The sequence below is a fragment of the Phyllobates terribilis genome, unplaced genomic scaffold (genome assembly GCF_046119375.1).
Source record: "Phyllobates terribilis strain yellow unplaced genomic scaffold, ASM4611937v1 Scaffold_12__6_contigs__length_324123572, whole genome shotgun sequence".
In the NCBI taxonomy this organism is placed as follows: domain Eukaryota; kingdom Metazoa; phylum Chordata; class Amphibia; order Anura; family Dendrobatidae; genus Phyllobates; species Phyllobates terribilis.
The window spans coordinates 92,229,171-92,249,586 of NW_027362772.1; the positions used below are offsets into that span (position 1 = coordinate 92,229,171).

General features: G+C 53.2%; 1 protein-coding gene across 2 annotated transcripts in view; it reads left to right on the forward strand.

The window, feature by feature from the left end:
- LOC141172202 (protein-arginine deiminase type-1-like) overlaps positions 1-20,416 on the forward strand; it is a 138,328-nt gene that overhangs the window by 62,673 nt on the left and 55,239 nt on the right. For both annotated transcript variants that reach the window (XM_073656151.1, XM_073656152.1), the window contains exons 2-9: positions 5,602-5,782; positions 5,968-6,040; positions 7,116-7,177; positions 7,256-7,373; positions 7,452-7,577; positions 8,501-8,661; positions 10,243-10,334; positions 20,028-20,139. In XM_073656151.1, coding sequence (XP_073512252.1) covers positions 5,602-5,782; positions 5,968-6,040; positions 7,116-7,177; positions 7,256-7,373; positions 7,452-7,577; positions 8,501-8,661; positions 10,243-10,334; positions 20,028-20,139 — 925 coding nt within the window. The remainder of the gene's footprint in view (positions 1-5,601; positions 5,783-5,967; positions 6,041-7,115; positions 7,178-7,255; positions 7,374-7,451; positions 7,578-8,500; positions 8,662-10,242; positions 10,335-20,027; positions 20,140-20,416) is intronic.

A 20,416-nucleotide genomic window follows, 5' to 3' on the forward strand; every position in this document is an offset into this window, starting at 1 on the left:
ACTTTCTGCTGAGCCATGTATCTAATCCTCTCCTGTGTGATACTGTCTGCTGAGCTGTGTATCTAATCCTCTCCTGTGTGATACTGTCTGCTGAGCCGTGTATCTAATCCTATCCTGTGTGATACTTTCTGCTGAGCCGTGTATCTAATCCTCTCCTGTGTGATACTGTCTGCTGAGCCGTGTATCTAATCCTGTGTGATACTGTCTGCTGAGCCGTGTATCTAATCCTGTGTGATACTGTCCTGTCTCTTCCCCTCTGGTTCTCTGCCTCTTCAGGGTGCGGACAGTGGTCTCTCTCTGTTCTCTGCTCGGTGCTGCCCCCACAATCTCCTGGTGACTTCTAGGTCTCTGCCTCCTCAGGGGTGAGTGTCTCCTTACAGGGGGGCACGGCCTCCTCCAACCAGGACAGTCACAGAGACCATCTCCTGTCTGTAACTCCTGCTCACTCTTCGCGCTCTCTGCTCCTGACTCTGCTCACTCTTCGCGCTCTCTGCTCCTGACTCTGCTCACTCTTCGAGCTCTCTGCTCCTGACTCTGCTCACTCTTCGCGCTCTCTGCTCCTGACTCTGCTCACTCTTCAAGCTCTCTTCTCCTGACTCTGCTCACTCTTCGCGCTCTCTGCTCCTGACTCTGCTCACTCTTCGAGCTCTCTGCTCCTGACTCTGCTCACTCTTCGCGCTCTCTGCTCCTGACTCTGCTCACTCTTCGCGCTCTCTGCTCCTGACTCTGCTCACTCTTCGCGCTCTCTGCTCCTGACTCTGCTCACTCTTCGCGCTCTCTGCTCCTGACTCTGCTCACTCTTCGCGCTCTCTGCTCCTGACTCTGCTCACTCTTCGCGCTCTCTGCTCCTGACTCTGCTCACTCTTCAAGCTCTCTGCTCCTGACTCTGCTCACTCTTCGCGCTCTCTGCTCCTGACTCTGCTCACTCTTCACGCTCTCTGCTCCTGACTCTGCTCACTCTTCGCGCTCTCTGCTCCTGACTCTGCTCACTCTTCGCGCTCTCTGCTCCTGACTCTGCTCACTCTTCGCGCTCTCTTCTCCCGACTCTGCTCACTCTTCGCGCTCTCTGCTCCCGACTCTGCTCACTCTTCGCGCTCTCTGCTCCCGACTCTGCTCACTCTTCTCGCTCTCTGCTCCCGACTCTGCTCACTCTTCGCGCTCTCTGCTCCCGACTCTGCTCACTCTTCGCGCTCTCTGCTCCCGACTCTGCTCACTCTTCGCGCTCTCTGCTCCTGACTCTGCTCACTCTTCGCGCTCTCTGCTCCTGACTCTGCTCACTCTTCGCGCTCTCTGCTCCTGACTCTGCTCACTCTTCGCGCTCTCTGCTCCTGACTCTGCTCACTCTTCGCGCTCTCTGCTCCTGACTCTGATCACTCTTCGCGCTCTCTGCTCCTGACTCTGATCACTCTTCGCGCTCTCTGCTCCTGACTCTGATCACTCTTCGCGCTCTCTGCTCCTGACTCTGATCACTCTTCGCGCTCTCTGCTCCTGACTCTGATCACTCTTCGCGCTCTCTGCTCCTGACTCTGATCACTCTTCGCGCTCTCTGCTCCTGACTCTGATCACTCTTCGCGCTCTCTGCTCCTGACTCTGATCACTCTTCGCGCTCTCTGCTCCTGACTCTGCTCACTCTTCGCGCTCTCTGCTCCTGACTCTGATCACTCTTCGCGCTCTCTGCTCCTGACTCTGATCACTCTTCGCGCTCTCTGCTCCTGACTCTGATCACTCTTCGCGCTCTCTGCTCCTGACTCTGATAACTCTTTGCGCTCTCTGCTCCTGACTCTGCTCACTCTTCGCGCTCTCTGCTCCAGACTCTGCTCACTCTTCGCGCTCTCTGCTCCTGACTCTGCTCACTCTTCGCGCTCTCTGCTCCTGACTCTGCTCACTCTTCACGCTCTCTGCTCCTGACTCTGCTCACTCTTCGCGCTCTCTGCTCCTGACTCTGCTCACTCTTCGCGCTCTCTGCTCCTGACTCTGCTCACTCTTCACGCTCTCTGCTCCTGACTCTGCTCACTCTTCGCGCTCTCTGCTCCTGACTCTGCTCACTCTTCGCGCTCTCTTCTCCTGACTCTGCTCACTCTTCGCGCTCTCTGCTCCTGACTCTGCTCACTCTTCGCGCTCTCTGCTCCTGACTCTGCTCACTCTTCGCGCTCTCTGTTCCTGACTCTGCTCACTCTTCATGCTCTCTGCTCCTGACTCTGCTCACTCTTCATGCTCTCTGCTCCTGACTCTGCTCACACCGTCCAGACTCAGGTCATGACCCTGCACCCCGTATCCTCCTGTGATGCGCTGCGCTGACCTGTAATTCTCCTTCCTCTCTGATAAGAATTTATTTTCTTCTTTTGCCGCTGATTTATGCTTTAGGAGTTTGCTGATAACGATCTGTGCTCGGCCCCAATCTCCTCTGATCCCCGACAGCAGGTCCTGGCCCCCTTACACCTTGGGCCCCTGTGCGACTGCACAGATTGCATCAATGATATGTCCGCCCCTGCGCAGCTCTACAGGACTGATGACAGATGATGAGATGTATATGAGAGCGGCGACTACGTGCATCCGACTCTGCACACTGTGACCAGAGGAAAACCACTCACCATGACCGACCGCCTCCGACACTGCTCATCATGACCGACCGCCTCCGACACTGCTCACCATGACCGACCGCCTCCGACACTGCTCATCATGACCGACCGCCTCCGACACTGCTCACCATGACCGACCGCCTCCGACACTGCTCATCATGACCGACCGCCTCCGACACTGCTCACCATGACCGACCGCCTCCGACACTGCTCATCATGACCGACCGCCTCCGACACTGCTCACCATGACCGACCGCCTCCGACACTGCTCACCATGACCGACCGCCTCCGACACTGCTCACCATGACCGACCGCCTCCGACACTGCTCATCATGACCGACCGCCTCCGACACTGCTCACCATGACCAACCGCCTCCGACACTGCTCACCATGACCGACCGCCTCCGACACTGCTCACCATGACCGACCGCCTCCGACACTGCTCACCATGACCGACCGCCTCCGACACTGCTCACCATGACCGACCGCCTCCGACACTGCTCACCATGACCGACTGCCTCCGACACTGCTCACCATGACCGACCACCTCCGACACTGCTCACCATGACCGACTGCCTCCAACACTGCTCACCATGACTGACCGCCTCCGACACTGCTCACCATGACCGACCGCCTCCGACACTGCTCATCATGACCGACCGCCTCCGACACTGCTCACCATGACCGACCGCCTCCGACACTGCTCACCATGACCGACCGCCTCTGACACTGCTCACCATGACCGACCGCCTCCGACACTGCTCACCATGACCGACCGCCTCCGACACTGCTCACCATGACCGACCGCCTCCGACACTGCTCACCATGACCGACCGCCTCCGACACTGCTCACCATGACCGACCGCCTCCGACACTGCTCATCATGACCGACCGCCTCCGACACTGCTCACCATGACTGACTGCCTCCGACACTGCTCATCATGACCGACCGCCTCCGACACTGCTCATCATGACCGACCGCCTCCGACACTGCTCACCATGACCGACCGCCTCCGACACTGCTCACCATGACCGACCGCCTCTGACACTGCTCATCATGACCGACCGCCTCCGACACTGCTCACCATGACCGACTGCCTCCGACACTGCTCACCATGACCGACCGCCTCTGAAGACCTGGGGTCTTTCGTGGGCGTAATACTACTCAGACAACACAGGGTGAGGGTCCAACACTGGTCCCCATGACCGACCACCTCTAACACTGGTCCCCATGACCGACCACCTCCAACACTGGTCCCCATGACCGACCACCTCCAACACTGGTCCCCATGACCGACCACCTCCAACATTGCTCACCATGACGGACCACCTCCAACATTGCTCAACATGATGGACCACCTCCGACATTGCTCACCATGACGGACCACCTCCGACATTGCTCACCATGACGGACCACCTCCGACATTGCTCACCATGACGGACCACCTCCAACATTGCTCACCATGACGGACCACCTCCGACATTGCTCACCATGACGGACCACCTCCGACATTGCTCACCATGACGGACCACCTCCGACATTGCTCACCATGACGGACCACCTCCGACACTGCTCACCATGACCGACCGCCTCCGACACTGCTCACCATGACCGACCGCCTCCGACACTGCTCACCATGACCGACCGCCTCTGACACTGCTCATCATGACCGACCGCCTCCGACACTGCTCACCATGACCGACTGCCTCCGACACTGCTCACCATGACCGACCGCCTCTGAAGACCTGGGGTCTTTCGTGGGCGTAATACTACTCAGACAACACAGGGTGAGGGTCCAACACTGGTCCCCATGACCGACCACCTCTAACACTGGTCCCCATGACCGACCACCTCCAACACTGGTCCCCATGACCGACCACCTCCAACACTGGTCCCCATGACCGACCACCTCCAACATTGCTCACCATGACGGACCACCTCCAACATTGCTCAACATGATGGACCACCTCCGACATTGCTCACCATGACGGACCACCTCCGACATTGCTCACCATGACGGACCACCTCCGACATTGCTCACCATGACGGACCACCTCCAACATTGCTCACCATGACGGACCACCTCCGACATTGCTCACCATGACGGACCACCTCCGACATTGCTCACCATGACGGACCACCTCTGACATTGCTCACCATGACGGACCACCTCCGACACTGCTCACCATGACCGACCGCCTCCGACACTGCTCACCATGACCGACCGCCTCCGACACTGCTCACCATGACCGACCGCCTCCGACACTGCTCACCATGACCGACCGCCTCCGACACTGCTCATCATGACCGACCGCCTCCGACACTGCTCACCATGACCGACTGCCTCCGACACTGCTCACCATGATCGACCGCCTCTGAAGACCTGGGGTCTTTCGTGGGCGTAATACTACTCAGACAACACAGGGTGAGGGTCCAACACTGGTCCCCATGACGGACCACCTCCAACACTGGTCCCCATGACGGACCACCTCCAACACTGGTCCCCATGACCGACCACCTCCAACACTGGTCCCCATGACCGACTACCTCCAACACTGGTCCCCATGACCGACCACCTCCAACACTGGTCCCCATGACCGACCACCTCCAACACTGGTCCCCATGACCGACCACCTCCAACACTGGTCCCCATGACGGACCACCTCCAACATTGCTCACCATGACGGACCACCTCCAACATTGCTCACCATGACGGACCACCTCCGACATTGCTCACTATGACGGACCACCTCCGACATTGCTCACCATGACGGACCACCTCCGACATTGCTCACCATGACGGACCACCTCCGACATTGCTCACCATGACGGACCACCTCCGACATTGCTCACCATGACGGACCACCTCCAACATTGCTCACCATGACGGACCACCTCCGACATTGCTCACCATGACGGACCACCTCCGACATTGCTCACCATGACGGACCACCTCCGACACTGCTCACCATGACCGACTAATTCACCATCTTCTGTTCTCATCTTTCTCTTGCTTTTTAGTTCGGCCCCCCGAGGAGCTGATTCGTTTGATGTTCGGGGTTCAAGCTCATTGGATGTCATCATTGTTTATGACCCAAGAGCTGCAGATAAACCCAAGAAGGGAGAAAAATGGCCTCTAAATAAAGTGAAGAAAGTTGTGGTCTCCCCCATAAAGGCCAGCACAGATCTCAATGACAGCAAGGTGACCCCAACATATTATCTTATATCATCTTCTCTAGAAAGGTCAGGGGTGTAATAATCTGCAGGATATATCACTATGTATCTGTCAGGAGATGGAGGAGTGATGTTCTGCAGATCTGTAGAGGGCAGTGGTGTAATAATCTGCAGGATTTACTTTTGATAATTAGTTATTATTTTTTGCCTCAGGTGAAGGTTTCTTATTATGGATCCAAAGGTAAAGATCTCCTGGGCAGCGCCATGTTGTACCTGACCAATGTTGGTAAGTGAGGATTGTGAGGACTATAGATGATGTTGGGGTCTGGTCACTATGGATGACGTTGGGGTCTGGTCACTATGGATGACGTTGGGGTCTGGTCACTATGGATGACGTTGGGGTCTGGTCACTATGGATGACGTTGGCGTCTGGTCACTATGGATGACGTTGGGGTCTGGTCACTATGGATGAGTGTTGGGGTCTGGTCACTATGGATGATGCTGGGGTCTGGTCACTATGGATGATGTTGGGGTCTGGTCACTATGGATGACGTTGGGGTCTGGTCACTATGGATGAGTGTTGGGGTCTGGTCACTATGGATGACGTTGGGGTCTGGTCACTATAGATGACGTTGGGGTCTGGTCACTATGGATGACGTTGGGTCACTATGGATGACGTTGGGGTCTGGTCACTATGGATGAGTGTTGGGGTCTGGTCACTATGGATGACGTTGGGGTCTGGTCACTATGGATGACGTTGGGGTCTGGTCACTATGGATGACGTTGGGTCACTATGGATGACGTTGGGGTCTGGTCACTATGGATGATGTTGGGGTCTGGTCACTATGGATGACGTTGGGGTCTGGTCACTATGGATGAGTGTTGGGGTCTGGTCACTATGGATGAGTGTTGGGGTCTGGTCACTATGGATGAGTGTTGGGGTCTGGTCACTATGGATGACGTTGGGGTCTGGTCACTATGGATGACGTTGGCGTCTGGTCACTATGGATGACGTTGGCGTCTGGTCACTATGGATGACGTTGGGGTCTGGTCACTATGGATGAGTGTTGGGGTCTGGTCACTATGGATGATGTTGGGGTCTGGTCACTATGGATGACGTTGGGGTCTGGTCACTATGGATGAGTGTTGGGGTCTGGTCATTATGGATGACGTTGGGGTCTGGTCACTATGGATGAGTGTTGGGGTCTGGAAACTATGGATGAGTGTTGGGGTCTGGTCACTATGGATGATGTTGGGGTCTGGTCACTATGGATGATGTTGGGGTTAGGTGGGCTTAGAGGATCTCCTATGATGATGCTTTATGCTCTGACTTGGTTCCTCCATATGACTTGTGTCCTCAGCTCTTTCTCTGGATGTGGACGTCTCCCGCACTGGATCGGTGACCCGCGGGGTCAGAGAGAAGGTAACGTGTCCCCCACTACCCATATTTATGTATAATCTAACAGGCGCCGTCTCATCGTCTCCTGTCATCGTTCTGTAGGACACTTGGTCTTGGGGACATGATGGTAAAGGCGCCATTCTGCTGGTGAACTGTGACAGCGACCGGAACATCTCTGGTGTTACTGACAGTGAAGACGATGGAGCGCCCAATGCTGCTGGTACTGACCGTCATCATCATACTCACTGCTGTACCCTCAAACTATGATGGCCGGGGTCTTACATGCGTCTCCCCACAGATGTGAAGGACATGTCCCCCATGATCCTGACTGTGGAGGGACCTGACGAGATCTTTGACGACCACAAGGTGATCCTGCAGATCTCGTCCTCGGACACCAACCGACTGCGGGTCTATCAGAAGAGAAGTATGTGCCTGTACGATGCCGGGGATTCCCTATATAAAGCCCCTGTCCTGGGGGGCTAAGAAGGGACTCACGCCTGCCCCAAGGGCCTGTGAATGGGCACCCCCCCAGTCCAGAGGTTCTATGAATGGGCACCTCCCTATCCTGAGGGTCTATGAATGGGCACCTCCCTGTCCTGAGGGTCTATGAATGGGCACCTCCCTGTCCTGAGGGTCTATGAATGGGCACCTCCCTGTCCTGAAGGTCTATGAATGGTCACCTCCCTGTCCTGAGGGTCTATGACTGGGCACCTCCCTGTCCTAAGGGTCTATGACTGGGCACCTCCCTGTCCTGAGGGCCTGTGAATGGGCACCTCCCTGTCCTGAGGGCCTGTGAATGGGCACCTCCCTGTCCTGAGGGTCTATGACTGGGCACCTCCCTGTCCTGAGGGTCTATGACTGGGCACCTCCCTGTCCTGAGGGTCTATGACTGGGCACCTCCCTGTCCTGAGGGTCTATGACTGGGCACCTCCCTGTCCTGAGAGTCTATGAATGGGCACCTCCCTGTCCTGAGGGTCTATGAATGGGCACCTCCCTGTCCTGAGGGCCTGTGAATGGGCACCTCCCTGTCCTGAGGGTCTATGAATGGGCACCTCTCATGCCACAAGGGTCTACGAACAAATGGTTCCCCTGCACTGAGGGTCTATGAACAGACTCCCCTCTTTCCCGTCGGTCTATGTTTTGAGGGTCTATGAAAAGATAACTTGGCCTGAGCGTCAAAGGATGGTCGCCCCCAAGTGTGTAATGAACAGACGCCCCACCCTCCCACCCTGAATGCCTGTGAACGATCCCGTCAGTCTATAACCTGATGCTCTTACCACCCATCATTATGTCATTATTGTTCTTGGTAGGAGGAGGGATGGTGATATGTTGGGGTCTTTCTTGTAGGGTATCAGTACGTTCATGTCTTAGGAAAGGGTAAAATCTCCTATGAGGTGAAGAGAGACAACCTGGATGAAATCCCCTTTTTCGTGGAGGGTCTCCAGTTCCCAGACGCTGACTTCTCGGGTCTAATTTATATAGACCTCCTATTCAAAAAGGAAGATGAGGTAAGTGATGGGGATGACTGGGAGAGGAACAGTATAACAAGATGGTTCCTCAAAAATAATACTGCCACACACTACCAGTAATACTGCTGCATATAGTGGCCAAAAATAATACTGCCACACACAACCAGTAATACTGCTGCATATAGTGCCCAAAAATAATACTGCCACACACAACCAGTAATACTGCTGCATATAGTGCCCAAAAATAATACTGCCACACACAACCAGTAATACTGCTGCATATAGTGCCCAAAAATAACACTGCCACACACAACCAGTAATACTGCTGCATATAGTGCCCAAAAATAATACTGCCACACACAACCAGTAATACTGCTGCATATAGTGCCCAAAAATAATACTGCCACACACAACCAGTAATACTGCTGCATATAGTGCCCAAAAATAACACTGCAACACAAACCCAAAAATAATACTTACTTATAGAGCTCAAAAATAATACTGCCACACTAATACTACTCCATATAGTGCCAAAAAATAATACTGTCACAGAAACCCAAAAATAATACTTACCTATAGCGCTCAAAAATAATACTGCCACACTAATACTACTCCATATAGTGCCCAAAAATAACACTGTCACACATATCTAGCAATAATACTACCATATAGCATTGAAAAATAATACTCCCACACACATTTAGTAATAATACTCCATGTAGTGCCCAAAAACAATACTTCCACACAGACACAAAAATAATGACTTATAGCGCTCAAAAATAATACTGCCACACACACCTAGAAATAATACTGCCATATAGCGTCCAAAAATAATACTTCCACACAATCCACGTAGTGCCCAAAAATAATACTTTCCCACAGTAATAAAACTCCATGTGGTGACCAAAATAATACTGTCATGCACACACTAATAATACTACCATATAGTATCCAAAAATTATACTACCACACAAACCCAGTAATAATACTCCATATAGTGCCCAACAATAATACTGCCACACACCCAGTAATTCTGATACCATATAGTGCTCAAAAATAATACTGACACACAGTAATATTACTGCCTAGTAGTGTCCAAAAATAATACTCACACACACCCAATAATAATACTGCCATATGGGACATACTGTCACACTCTTTCAGTAATAATGCTCCATATAGCACCCAAACATAATACTGCCACATGCCCAGTTATAATACTGCCAAATACTGTCCAAATTAATACTGCCAAGCTCCCAGAAATAATACTCCATGTATTATCCAAAAATAATACTGTAATAGTACTACCATATAGTGTCAAAAATAATAGTACCACACAATGCCAGTTTGTTACTATGCAGCAGTGTAGTCAGCGAACAGCAGCTCTGGGCTGACAGCTCTTATTGGGGGATGCAATAATATTACCACATGACGCCCAGTAATACTACTGCCATATAGTACCACACAGCCCTATAATACCAGTGCTATGACCGCCAGTCAGTGTGCGGGGGTCTTCTGACTGACAGCTGTCAATCATGTGTCAGGAGAGACTTCTGACTTGTGCTCATTGCTCTGTGGGATTTGCAGACTAATAAGTTTGTGCCCCCCCCCCCCCATTAGAGCCAGATCTTCTCGGAGCGGGTGGTCTTCCGGATGGCGCCATGGATTATGACTCCGAACACTCAGAAGCCTCTGGAGGTTTATGTCTGCAAGTAAGTGCTGCCCCCCCGAGATATGAGGACCCCACAACATGAGCATTCCCATAGAATCCAGGCGGAATGAAGCTCAGAGCTGCTGATCTGTTACAATGTATCAGCGCGATGTCCCCATTCACTGACTTAGTGGCGGACACGTCTGAGGCTGCGGAGCTCACGGGTCCGTTCAGCACCGGCTAGAGGTGATTTATGGCGGCTGATATTAAAGTCTCGCCCGACAGGAACCGGGTGACATCTGAGGAATAGATCATGAGGATGGGAAGCAGCGAGGCAAGAGGCGCCGCAGCAGCAGCTTCCAGTTGGTGTGCCCTATACAGGGGCGAATAGATTTATGAGGGTCTGTCAGCCCGGACCACTGTCAGAGGTTCTGGGACCCCCACCCATACTGCTCTGATCCGAGATCCACCCCGCACAGCCCCCAGGGTGGGATCACAGGGGCCCACGCCTATAGTGCTGGGTGCTGACTGCGCTGATACACTGTAGCAAACTTACTGCTGTGTGAGCAGGGCTGGGTCACCGCAACTTACCCTGCAAGCAGAGATCATGGAGTGGAAGCGATTGTTCTGAATGGCTGCAGATGACCCCGCCCACTTCATGCATCCCGCCCACTTCATGCATCCCGCCCACTTCATGCACCCCGCCCACTTCATGCATCCCGCCCACTTCATGCATCCCGCCCACTTCATGCATCCCGCCCACTTCATGCACCCCACCCACTTCATGCATCCCTCCCACTTCATGCATCCCGCCCACTTCATGCATCCCGCCCACTTCATGCACCCCGCCCACTTCATGCACCCCTCCCACTTCATGTACCCCGCCCACTTCATGCACCCCTCCCACTTCATGCACCCCTCCCACTTCATGCATCCCGCCCACTTCATGCATCCCGCCCACTTCATGCACCCCGCCCACTTCATGCACCCCTCCCACTTCATGCATCCCGCCCACTTCATGCATCCCGCCCACTTCATGCATCCCGCCCACTTCATGCACCCCGCCCACTTCATGCATCCCGCCCACTTCATGCACCCCTCCCACTTCATGCATCCCGCCCACTTCATGCACCCCTCCCACTTCATGCATCCCGCCCACTTCATGCACCCCTCCCACTTCATGCATCCCGCCCACTTCATGCACCCCTCCCACTTCATGCACCTCGCCCACTTCATGCATCCCGCCCACTTCATGCATCCCGCCCACTTCATGCACCCCGCCCACTTCATGCACCCCTCCCACTTCATGCATCCCGCCCACTTCATGCACCCCGCCCACTTCATGCGCCCCGCCCACTTCATGCATCCCTCCCACTTCATGCATCCCGCCCACTTCATGCATCCCTCCCACTTCATGCATCCCGCCCACTTCATGCATCCTGCCCACTTCATGTACCCCGCCCACTTCATGCACCCCTCCCACTTCATGCATCCCGCCCACTTCATGCATCCCACCCACTTCATGCACCCTGCCCACTTCATGCACCCTGCCCACTTCATGCATCCCACCCACTTCATGCATCCCGCCCACTTCATGCACCCCACCCACTTCATGCACCCCGCCCACTTCATGCACCCCGCCCACTTCATGCACCCCGCCCACTTCATGCACCCCACCCACTTCATGCACCCCTCCCACTTCATGCACCCCGCCCACTTCATGCACCCCGCCCTGGAGCTCTGCAGCATCTGACCCCGCGGATCACCTGCTCCTCCTCACTATGCTCTGCTCTATCCACCTTAAGGACACCACGCTCTCCGGGTTCTCCTCACACCTCTCTGAACGCTCCTTCACTGTATCATCTGCCGGCTCTTCTTCCTATAATCTTCCTCTTATTGTCGGGGATCCTCAGGGTTCAGTCCTAGGTCCTCTCCTCTTACTGTCGGGGTTCCTCAGGATTCAGTCCTAGGTCCTCTCCTCTTACTGTCAGGGTTATTCAGGGCTCAGTCCTAGGTCCGCTCCTCTTACTGTCGGGGTTCCTCAGGGTTCAGTCCTAGGTCCTCTCCTCTTACTGTCGGGTTCCTCAGGGTTCAGACCTAGGTCCTCTCCTCTTACTGTCGGGGTTCCTTAGGGTTCAGTCCTAGGTCCTCTCCTCTTATTGTCGGGGTTCCTCAGGGCTCAGTCCTAGGTCCTCTCCTCTTGCTGTCGGGGTTCCTCAGGGCTCAGTCCTAGGTCCTCTCCTCTTACTGTCGGGGTTCCTCAGGGCTCAGTCCTAGGACCTCTCCTCTTACTGTCGGGGTTCCTCAGGGCTCAGTCCTAGGTCCTCTCCTCTTACTGTCAGGGTTCCTCAGGGTTCAGTCCTAGGTCCTCTCCTCTTACTGTCAGGGTTACTCAGGGCTCAGTCCTAGGTCCGCTCCTCTTACTGTCGGGGTTCCTCAGGGTTCAGTCCTAGGTCCTCTCCTCTTACTGTCAGGGTTCCTCAGGGTTCAGTCCTAGGTCCTCTCCTCTTACTGTCAGGGTTACTCAGGGCTCAGTCCTAGGTCCGCTCCTCTTACTGTCGGGGTTCCTCAGGGTTCAGTCCTAGGTCCTCTCCTCTTACTGTCGGGTTCCTCAGGGTTCAGACCTAGGTCCTCTCATCTTACTGTCGGGGTTCCTTAGGGTTCAGTCCTAGGTCCTCTCCTCTTACTGTCGGGGATCCTCAGGGTTCAGACCTACGTCCTCTCCTCTTATTGTCGGGGTTCCTCAGGGTTCAGTCCTAGGTCCTCTCCTCTTACTGTCAGGGTTCCTCAGGGCTCAGTCCTAGGTCCTCTCCTCTTACTGTCGGGGATCCTCAGGGTTCAGTCCTAGGTCCTCTCCTCTTAATGTCGGGGTTCCTCAGGGTTCAGACCTAGGTCCTCTCCTCTTACTGTCAGGGTTCCTCAGGACTCAGTCCTAGGTCCTCTCCTCTTGCTGTCGGGGTTCCTCAGGGTTCAGTCCTAGGTCCTCTCCTCTTATTGTCAGGGTTCCTCAGGGTTCAGTCCTAGGCTCTCTCCTCTTATTGTCGGGATTCCTCAGGGTTCAGTCCTAGGTCCTCTCCTCTTACTGTCGGGGTTCCTCAGGGTTCAGTCCTGGGTCCTCTCCTCTTACTGTCGGGGTTCCTCAGAGTTCAGTCCTAGGTCCTCTCCTCTTATTGTCGGGATTCCTCAGGGTTCAGTCCTAGGTCCTCTCCTCTTACTGTCGGGGATCCTCAGGGTTCAGACCTACGTCCTCTCCTCTTATTGTCGGGGTTCATCAGGGCTCAGTCCTAGGTCCTCTCCTCTTACTGTCGGGGATCCTCAGGGTTCAGACCTACGTCCTCTCCTCTTATTGTCGGGGTTCATCAGGGCTCAGTCCTAGGTCCTCTCCTCTTACTGTCGGGGTTCCTCAGGGTTCAGTCCTAGGTTCTCTCCTCTTACTGTCGGGGTTCCTCAGGGTTCAGTCCTAGGTCCTCTCCTCGTACTGTCGGGTTCCTCAGAGCTCAGTCCTAGGTCCTCTCCTCTTATTGTTGGGGTTCCTCAGGGCTCAGTCCTAGGTTCTCTCCTCTTATTGTCGGGGTTCCTCAGGGTTCAGTCCTAGGTCCTCTCCTCTTACTGTCGGCGTTCCTCAGGGATCAGACCTAGGTCCTCTCATCTTACTGTCGGGGTTCCTTAGGGTTTAGTCCTAGGTCCTCTCCTCTTATTGTCGGGGTTCCTCAGGGTTCAGTCCTAGGTCCTCTCCTCTTACTGTCGGGGATCCTCAGGGTTCAGACCTAGGTCCTCTCCTCTTATTGTCGGGGTTCATCAGGGTTCAGTCCTAGGTCCTCTCCTCTTACTGTCGGGGTTCCTTAGGGTTCAGTCCTAGGTCCTCTCCTCTTACTGTCGGGGTTCCTCAGGGCTCAGTCCTAGGTCCTCTCCTCTTACTGTCGGGGATCCTCAAGGTTCAGACCTAGGTCCTCTCCTCTTACTGTCGGGGTTCCTTAGGGTTCAGTCCTAGGTCCTCTCCTCTTACTGTTGGGGTTCCTCAGGGCTCAGTCCTAGGTCCTCTCCTCTTACTGTTGGGGATCCTCAAGGTTCAGACCTAGGTCCTCTCCTCTTATTGTCGGGGTTCCTCAGGGTTCAGTCCTAGGTCCCCTCCTTTTCTCCTTATACACTGCCCACATTGGAGAAACCATCAATAGATTTGGTTTTCAGCACCATCTCTAGGCTGATGACCCCAATTATACACATCATCTCCTGACATCACCCGCATTACTACAGATACCAGGGACTGTCTGTCCGCTGTCTCTAGCATCATGTCCTCCTTCACTAGCCTACATGTGCCCAATATTACCATGTGTGTGGTTCAACCATAACTCGCCAGCAGCACGCTCGCTGTCTCGGGGTCATATGTGACACAGAACTTTCCTTTATTCTCTATATCCGATCACTCGTTGATGTCTCCTTCACCTCTCTAGAATCCAACCTTTTCTCACCTTTGAAACTGCAAAAACTCTTACTGTCGCTCTTATTCATTCTCGTCTGGACTTTTGCAGCTGTCTACTAATCGGTCTCCCTCTAACCAAACTCTCCCCTCTCCAATCTGTCGTATTTCTGTCCAGACGCTCCACCAATGCCTCCACCCTGTGCCAGTCATTACACTGGTTACCCATCCACTACAGAATACAATACAAACTTATCTCACCCACAAAGCTCTCCACAATGCTGCACCACTCAACATCTCCTCCCTCATCTCTGTCTACCATCTACCGTCTTCTCCACAGTGCTGCACTGCCCTACATCTTCTCCTCATCTGTCTACCACACTACCTGCCCTGTCCACAGTGCTACACCACTCTACATCTCCTCCTTATTTCTGTCTACCACCCTACCCTTCCTCTCCACAGTGCTGCACCGCCCTACATCTTCTCTTCATCTCTGTCTACCACCTACCCATCCTCTCCGCAGTGCTGCACCACCCTGCATCTCCTCCCTCATCTACCACCTACTCGTCCTCTCCACAGTGCTGCACTGCCCTACATCGCATCCTCATCCGTCTACCACCCTACCTGTCCTCTCCACAGTGCTGCACTGCCCTACATCGCCTCCTCATCTGTCTACCACCTACCCGTCCTCTCCTCAGAGCTGCACCACCCTACATCTCCTCCTCATCTTTGTCTATCATCCTACCAGTGCAATGGTTGCCCATCCGCTACAGAATAGAATACAAACTTATCTCTCTCACCCACAAAGCTCTCCACAATGCTGCACCGCTCTACATCTCCTCCTCATCTCTGTCTAGCACCCTACCCATCCTCTCTACAGTACTGCACTGTCCTATATCTCCTCCCTCATCTCTGTCTACCACCCTACTCATCCTCTCTACAGTACTGCACTGTCCTATATCTCCTCCCTCATCTCTGTCTACCACCCTACTCATCCTCTCCACAGAGCTGCACCGCTCTACATCTCCTCCTCATCTCTGTCTACCACCCTACTCATCCTCTCTACAGTACTGCACTGTCCTACATCTCCTCCCTCATCTCTGTCTACCACCCTACTCATCCTCTCCACAGAGCTGCACCGCTCTACATCTCCTCCTCATCTCTGTCTACCACCCTACTCATCCTCTCCACAGTACTGCACTGTCCTACATCTCCTCCCTCATCTCTGTCTACCACCCTACTCATCCTCTCCACAGAGCAGCACCGCTCTACATCTCCTCCCTCATCTCTGTCTACCACCCTACCCATCCTCTCTACAGTACTGCACTGTCCTATATCTCCTCCCTCATCTCTGTCTACCACCCTACTCATCCTCTCCACAGTACTGCACTGTCCTACATCTCCTCCCTCATCTCTGTCTACCACCCTACTCATCCTCTCCACAGAGCAGCACCGCTCTACATCTCCTCCCTCATCTCTGTCTACCACCCTACCCATCCTCTCTACAGTACTGCACTGTCCTATATCTCCTCCCTCATCTCTGTCTACCACCCTACTCATCCTCTCTACAGTACTGCACTGTCCTACATCTCCTCCCTCATCTCTGTCTACCACCCTACTCATCCTCTCCACAGTGCTGCACTGCCCTACATCGCCTCCTCATCTTTGTCTACCACCCTACTCATCCTCTCTACAGTACTGCACTGTCCTACATCTCCTCCCTCATCTCTGTCTACCACCCTACCCATCCTCTCTACGGTACTGCACTGTCCTACATCTCCTCCCTCATCTTTGTCTACCACCCTACTCATCCTCTCTACAGTACTGCACTGTCCTACATCTCCTCCCTCATCTCTGTCTACCACCCTACTCATCCTCTCCACAGTGCTGCACTGTCCTACATCTCCTCATCTGTCTACCACCCTACCCGTCCTCTCCTCAGAGCTGCACCGCTCTACATCTCCTCCTCATCTCTGTCTACCACCCTACTCCTCCTCTCCACAGTACTGCACTGTCCTACATCTCCTCCCTCATCTCTGTCTACCACCCTACTCCTCCTCTCCACAGTACTGCACCGCTCTACATCTCCTCCTCATCTCTGTCTACCACCCTACTCCTCCTCTCCACAGTACTGCACTGTCCTACATCTCCTCCCTCATCTCTGTCTACCACCCTACTCCTCCTCTCCACAGTACTGCACCGCTCTACATCTCCTCCTCATCTCTGTCTACCACCCTACTCCTCCTCTCCACAGTACTGCACTGTCCTACATCTCCTCCCTCATCTCTGTCTACCACCCTACTCCTCCTCTCCACAGTACTGCACTGTCCTACATCTCCTCCCTCATCTCTGTCTACCACCCTACTCCTCCTCTCCACAGTACTGCACCGCTCTACATCTCCTCCTCATCTCTGTCTACCACCCTACTCATCCTCTCCACAGTACTGCACCGCTCTACATCTCCTCCTCATCTCTGTCTACCACCCTACTCCTCCTCTCCACAGTACTGCACCGCTCTACATCTCCTCCTCATCTCTGTCTACCACCCTACTCATCCTCTCCACAGTACTGCACCGCTCTACATCTCCTCCTCATCTCTGTCTACCACCCTACTCCTCCTCTCCACAGTACTGCACTGTCCTACATCTCCTCCTCATCTCTGTCTATCATCCTACCAGTGCTCTCCGTTCGGCAATTCTGCAAATGTTCTAAGACTAATTTACTCCATAATCCGAACCTCCCACCTCCGTCACCAAGACTTCTCTCGTGCTGAGCCAGTTTTCTGTAATACACTACCGGGGATGATCTGACTAATACCTGACCCCTCATTTTTAAGCATGCTTTAAAAACACATCTCTCTAGACAGATCTATCCCGTCACTAATCTCACTCCCCTGTTACCTCCTTCTATATGTTCCTCAGAATCTGCTCCTTCCTATTAATCCATCTCCTCCATGCACCCAATAGCACTTGGTAACTGTACATACACAGATCCTGACCGGTGACGGATCATACATGTACATACACAGATCCTGACCGGTGACCGGATCATACATGTACATACACAGATCCTGACCGGTGACGGATCATACATGTACATACACAGATCCTGACCGGTGACCGGATCATACATGTACATACACAGATCCTGACCGGTGACCGGATCATACATGTACATACACAGATCCTGACCGGTGACAGATCATACATGTACATACACAGATCCTGACCGGTGACCGGATCATACATGTACATACACAGATCCTGACCGGTGACGGATCATACATGTACATACACAGATCCTGGCCGGTGACGGATCATACATGTACATACACAGATCCTGACCGGTGACCGGATCATACATGTACATACACAGATCCTGACCGGTGACGGATCATACATGTACATACACAGATCCTGACCGGTGACGGATCATACATGTACATACACAGATCCTGACCGGTGACGGATCATACATGTACATACACAGATCCTGGCCGGTGACCGGATCATACATGTACGTACACAGATCCTGGCCGGTGACGGATCATACATGTACATACACAGATCCTGACCGGTGACCGGATCATACATGTACATACACAGATCCTGGCCGGTGACCGGATCATACATGTACGTACACAGATCCTGGCCGGTGACGGATCATACATGTACATACACAGATCCTGACCGGTGACCGGATCATACATGTACATACACAGATCCTGACCGGTGACGGATCATACATGTACATACACAGATCCTGACCGGTGACGGATCATACATGTACATACACAGATCCTGACCGGTGACGGATCATACATGTACATACACAGATCCTGACCGGTGACGGATCATACATGTACATACACAGATCCTGACCGGTGACGGATCATACATGTACATACACAGATCCTGGCCGGTGACGGATCATACATGTACATACACAGATCCTGGCCGGTGACGGATCATACATGTACATACACAGATCCTGACCGGTGACCGGATCATACATGTACATACACAGATCCTGACCGGTGACGGATCATACATGTACATACACAGATCCTGACCGGTGACGGATCATACATGTACATACACAGATCCTGACCGGTGACGGATCATACATGTACATACACAGATCCTGACCGGTGACGGATCATACATGTACATACACAGATCCTGGCCGGTGACCGGATCATACATGTACGTACACAGATCCTGGCCGGTGACGGATCATACATGTACATACACAGATCCTGGCCGGTGACCGGATCATACATGTACGTACACAGATCCTGGCCGGTGACCGGATCATACATGTACGTACACAGATCCTGGCCGGTGACGGATCATACATGTACATACACAGATCCTGACCGGTGACCGGATCATACATGTACATACACAGATCCTGACCGGTGACGGATCATACATGTACATACACAGATCCTGACCGGTGACGGATCATACATGTACATACACAGATCCTGGCCGGTGACGGATCATACATGTACATACACAGATCCTGACCGGTGACCGGATCATACATGTACATACACAGATCCTGGCCGGTGACCGGATCATACATGTACATACACAGATCCTGGCCGGTGACGGATCATACATGTACATACACAGATCCTGGCCGGTGACGGATCATACATGTACATACACAGATCCTGACCGGTGACCGGATCATACATGTACATACACAGATCCTGACCGGTGACCGGATCATACATGTACATACACAGATCCTGACCGGTGACGGATCATACATGTACATACACAGATCCTGGCCGGTGACGGATCATACATGTACATACACAGATCCTGACCGGTGACCGGATCATACATGTACATACACAGATCCTGGCCGGTGACCGGATCATACATGTACATACACAGATCCTGACCGGTGACCGGATCATACATGTACATACACAGATCCTGACCGGTGACCGGATCATACATGTACATACACAGATCCTGACCGGTGACCGGATCATACATGTACATACACAGATCCTGACCGGTGACGGATCCTGCAGCTTTATATGAAAACTCCCATTTATTACATTGATGGGGGGCCGCGAGTGCGTTCTACCTCTTGTGCCCCCCTCATTTCCTCATAGATTGTAGCCTGTGATCAGGACCCTCACTCCTCCTGTAACCGGTGGTCTATGTGTTACTCTGTGATGTCTTTATTCTCTGTACATGTCCCGACTTATTGTACAGCGCTGCAGTATATGTCAGCCCTATAGAAATAAATTATTATTATTATTATTATTATTATTATTCACTTCCTTTTATTCCTCTTTTTTTTTCTTTCCAGTGTGAAAACCAACTCGGAGTTTTTAAAACTTCTCTCCGACTTTGTGGAGAAGGCGCGCTGCCCCCTGAACAAGGTGACGTACAGCGAGAACCGCGGGGACCAGTGGATACAGGTGAGATACGGGGGCGACACCGGCCGAGGAGCTGACAATCCACTGCTACTGACCGGGGGTGATAGGTATCACACAGGATAGGATTAGATACACGGCTCAGCAGACAGTATCACACAGGAGAGGATTAGATACACGGCTCAGCAGACGGTATCACACAGGAGAGGATTAGATACACGGCTCAGCAGACAGTATCACACAGGAGAGGATTAGATACAGAGCTCAGCAGATAGTATCACACAGGAGAGGATTAGATACACGGCTCAGCAGACAGTATCAC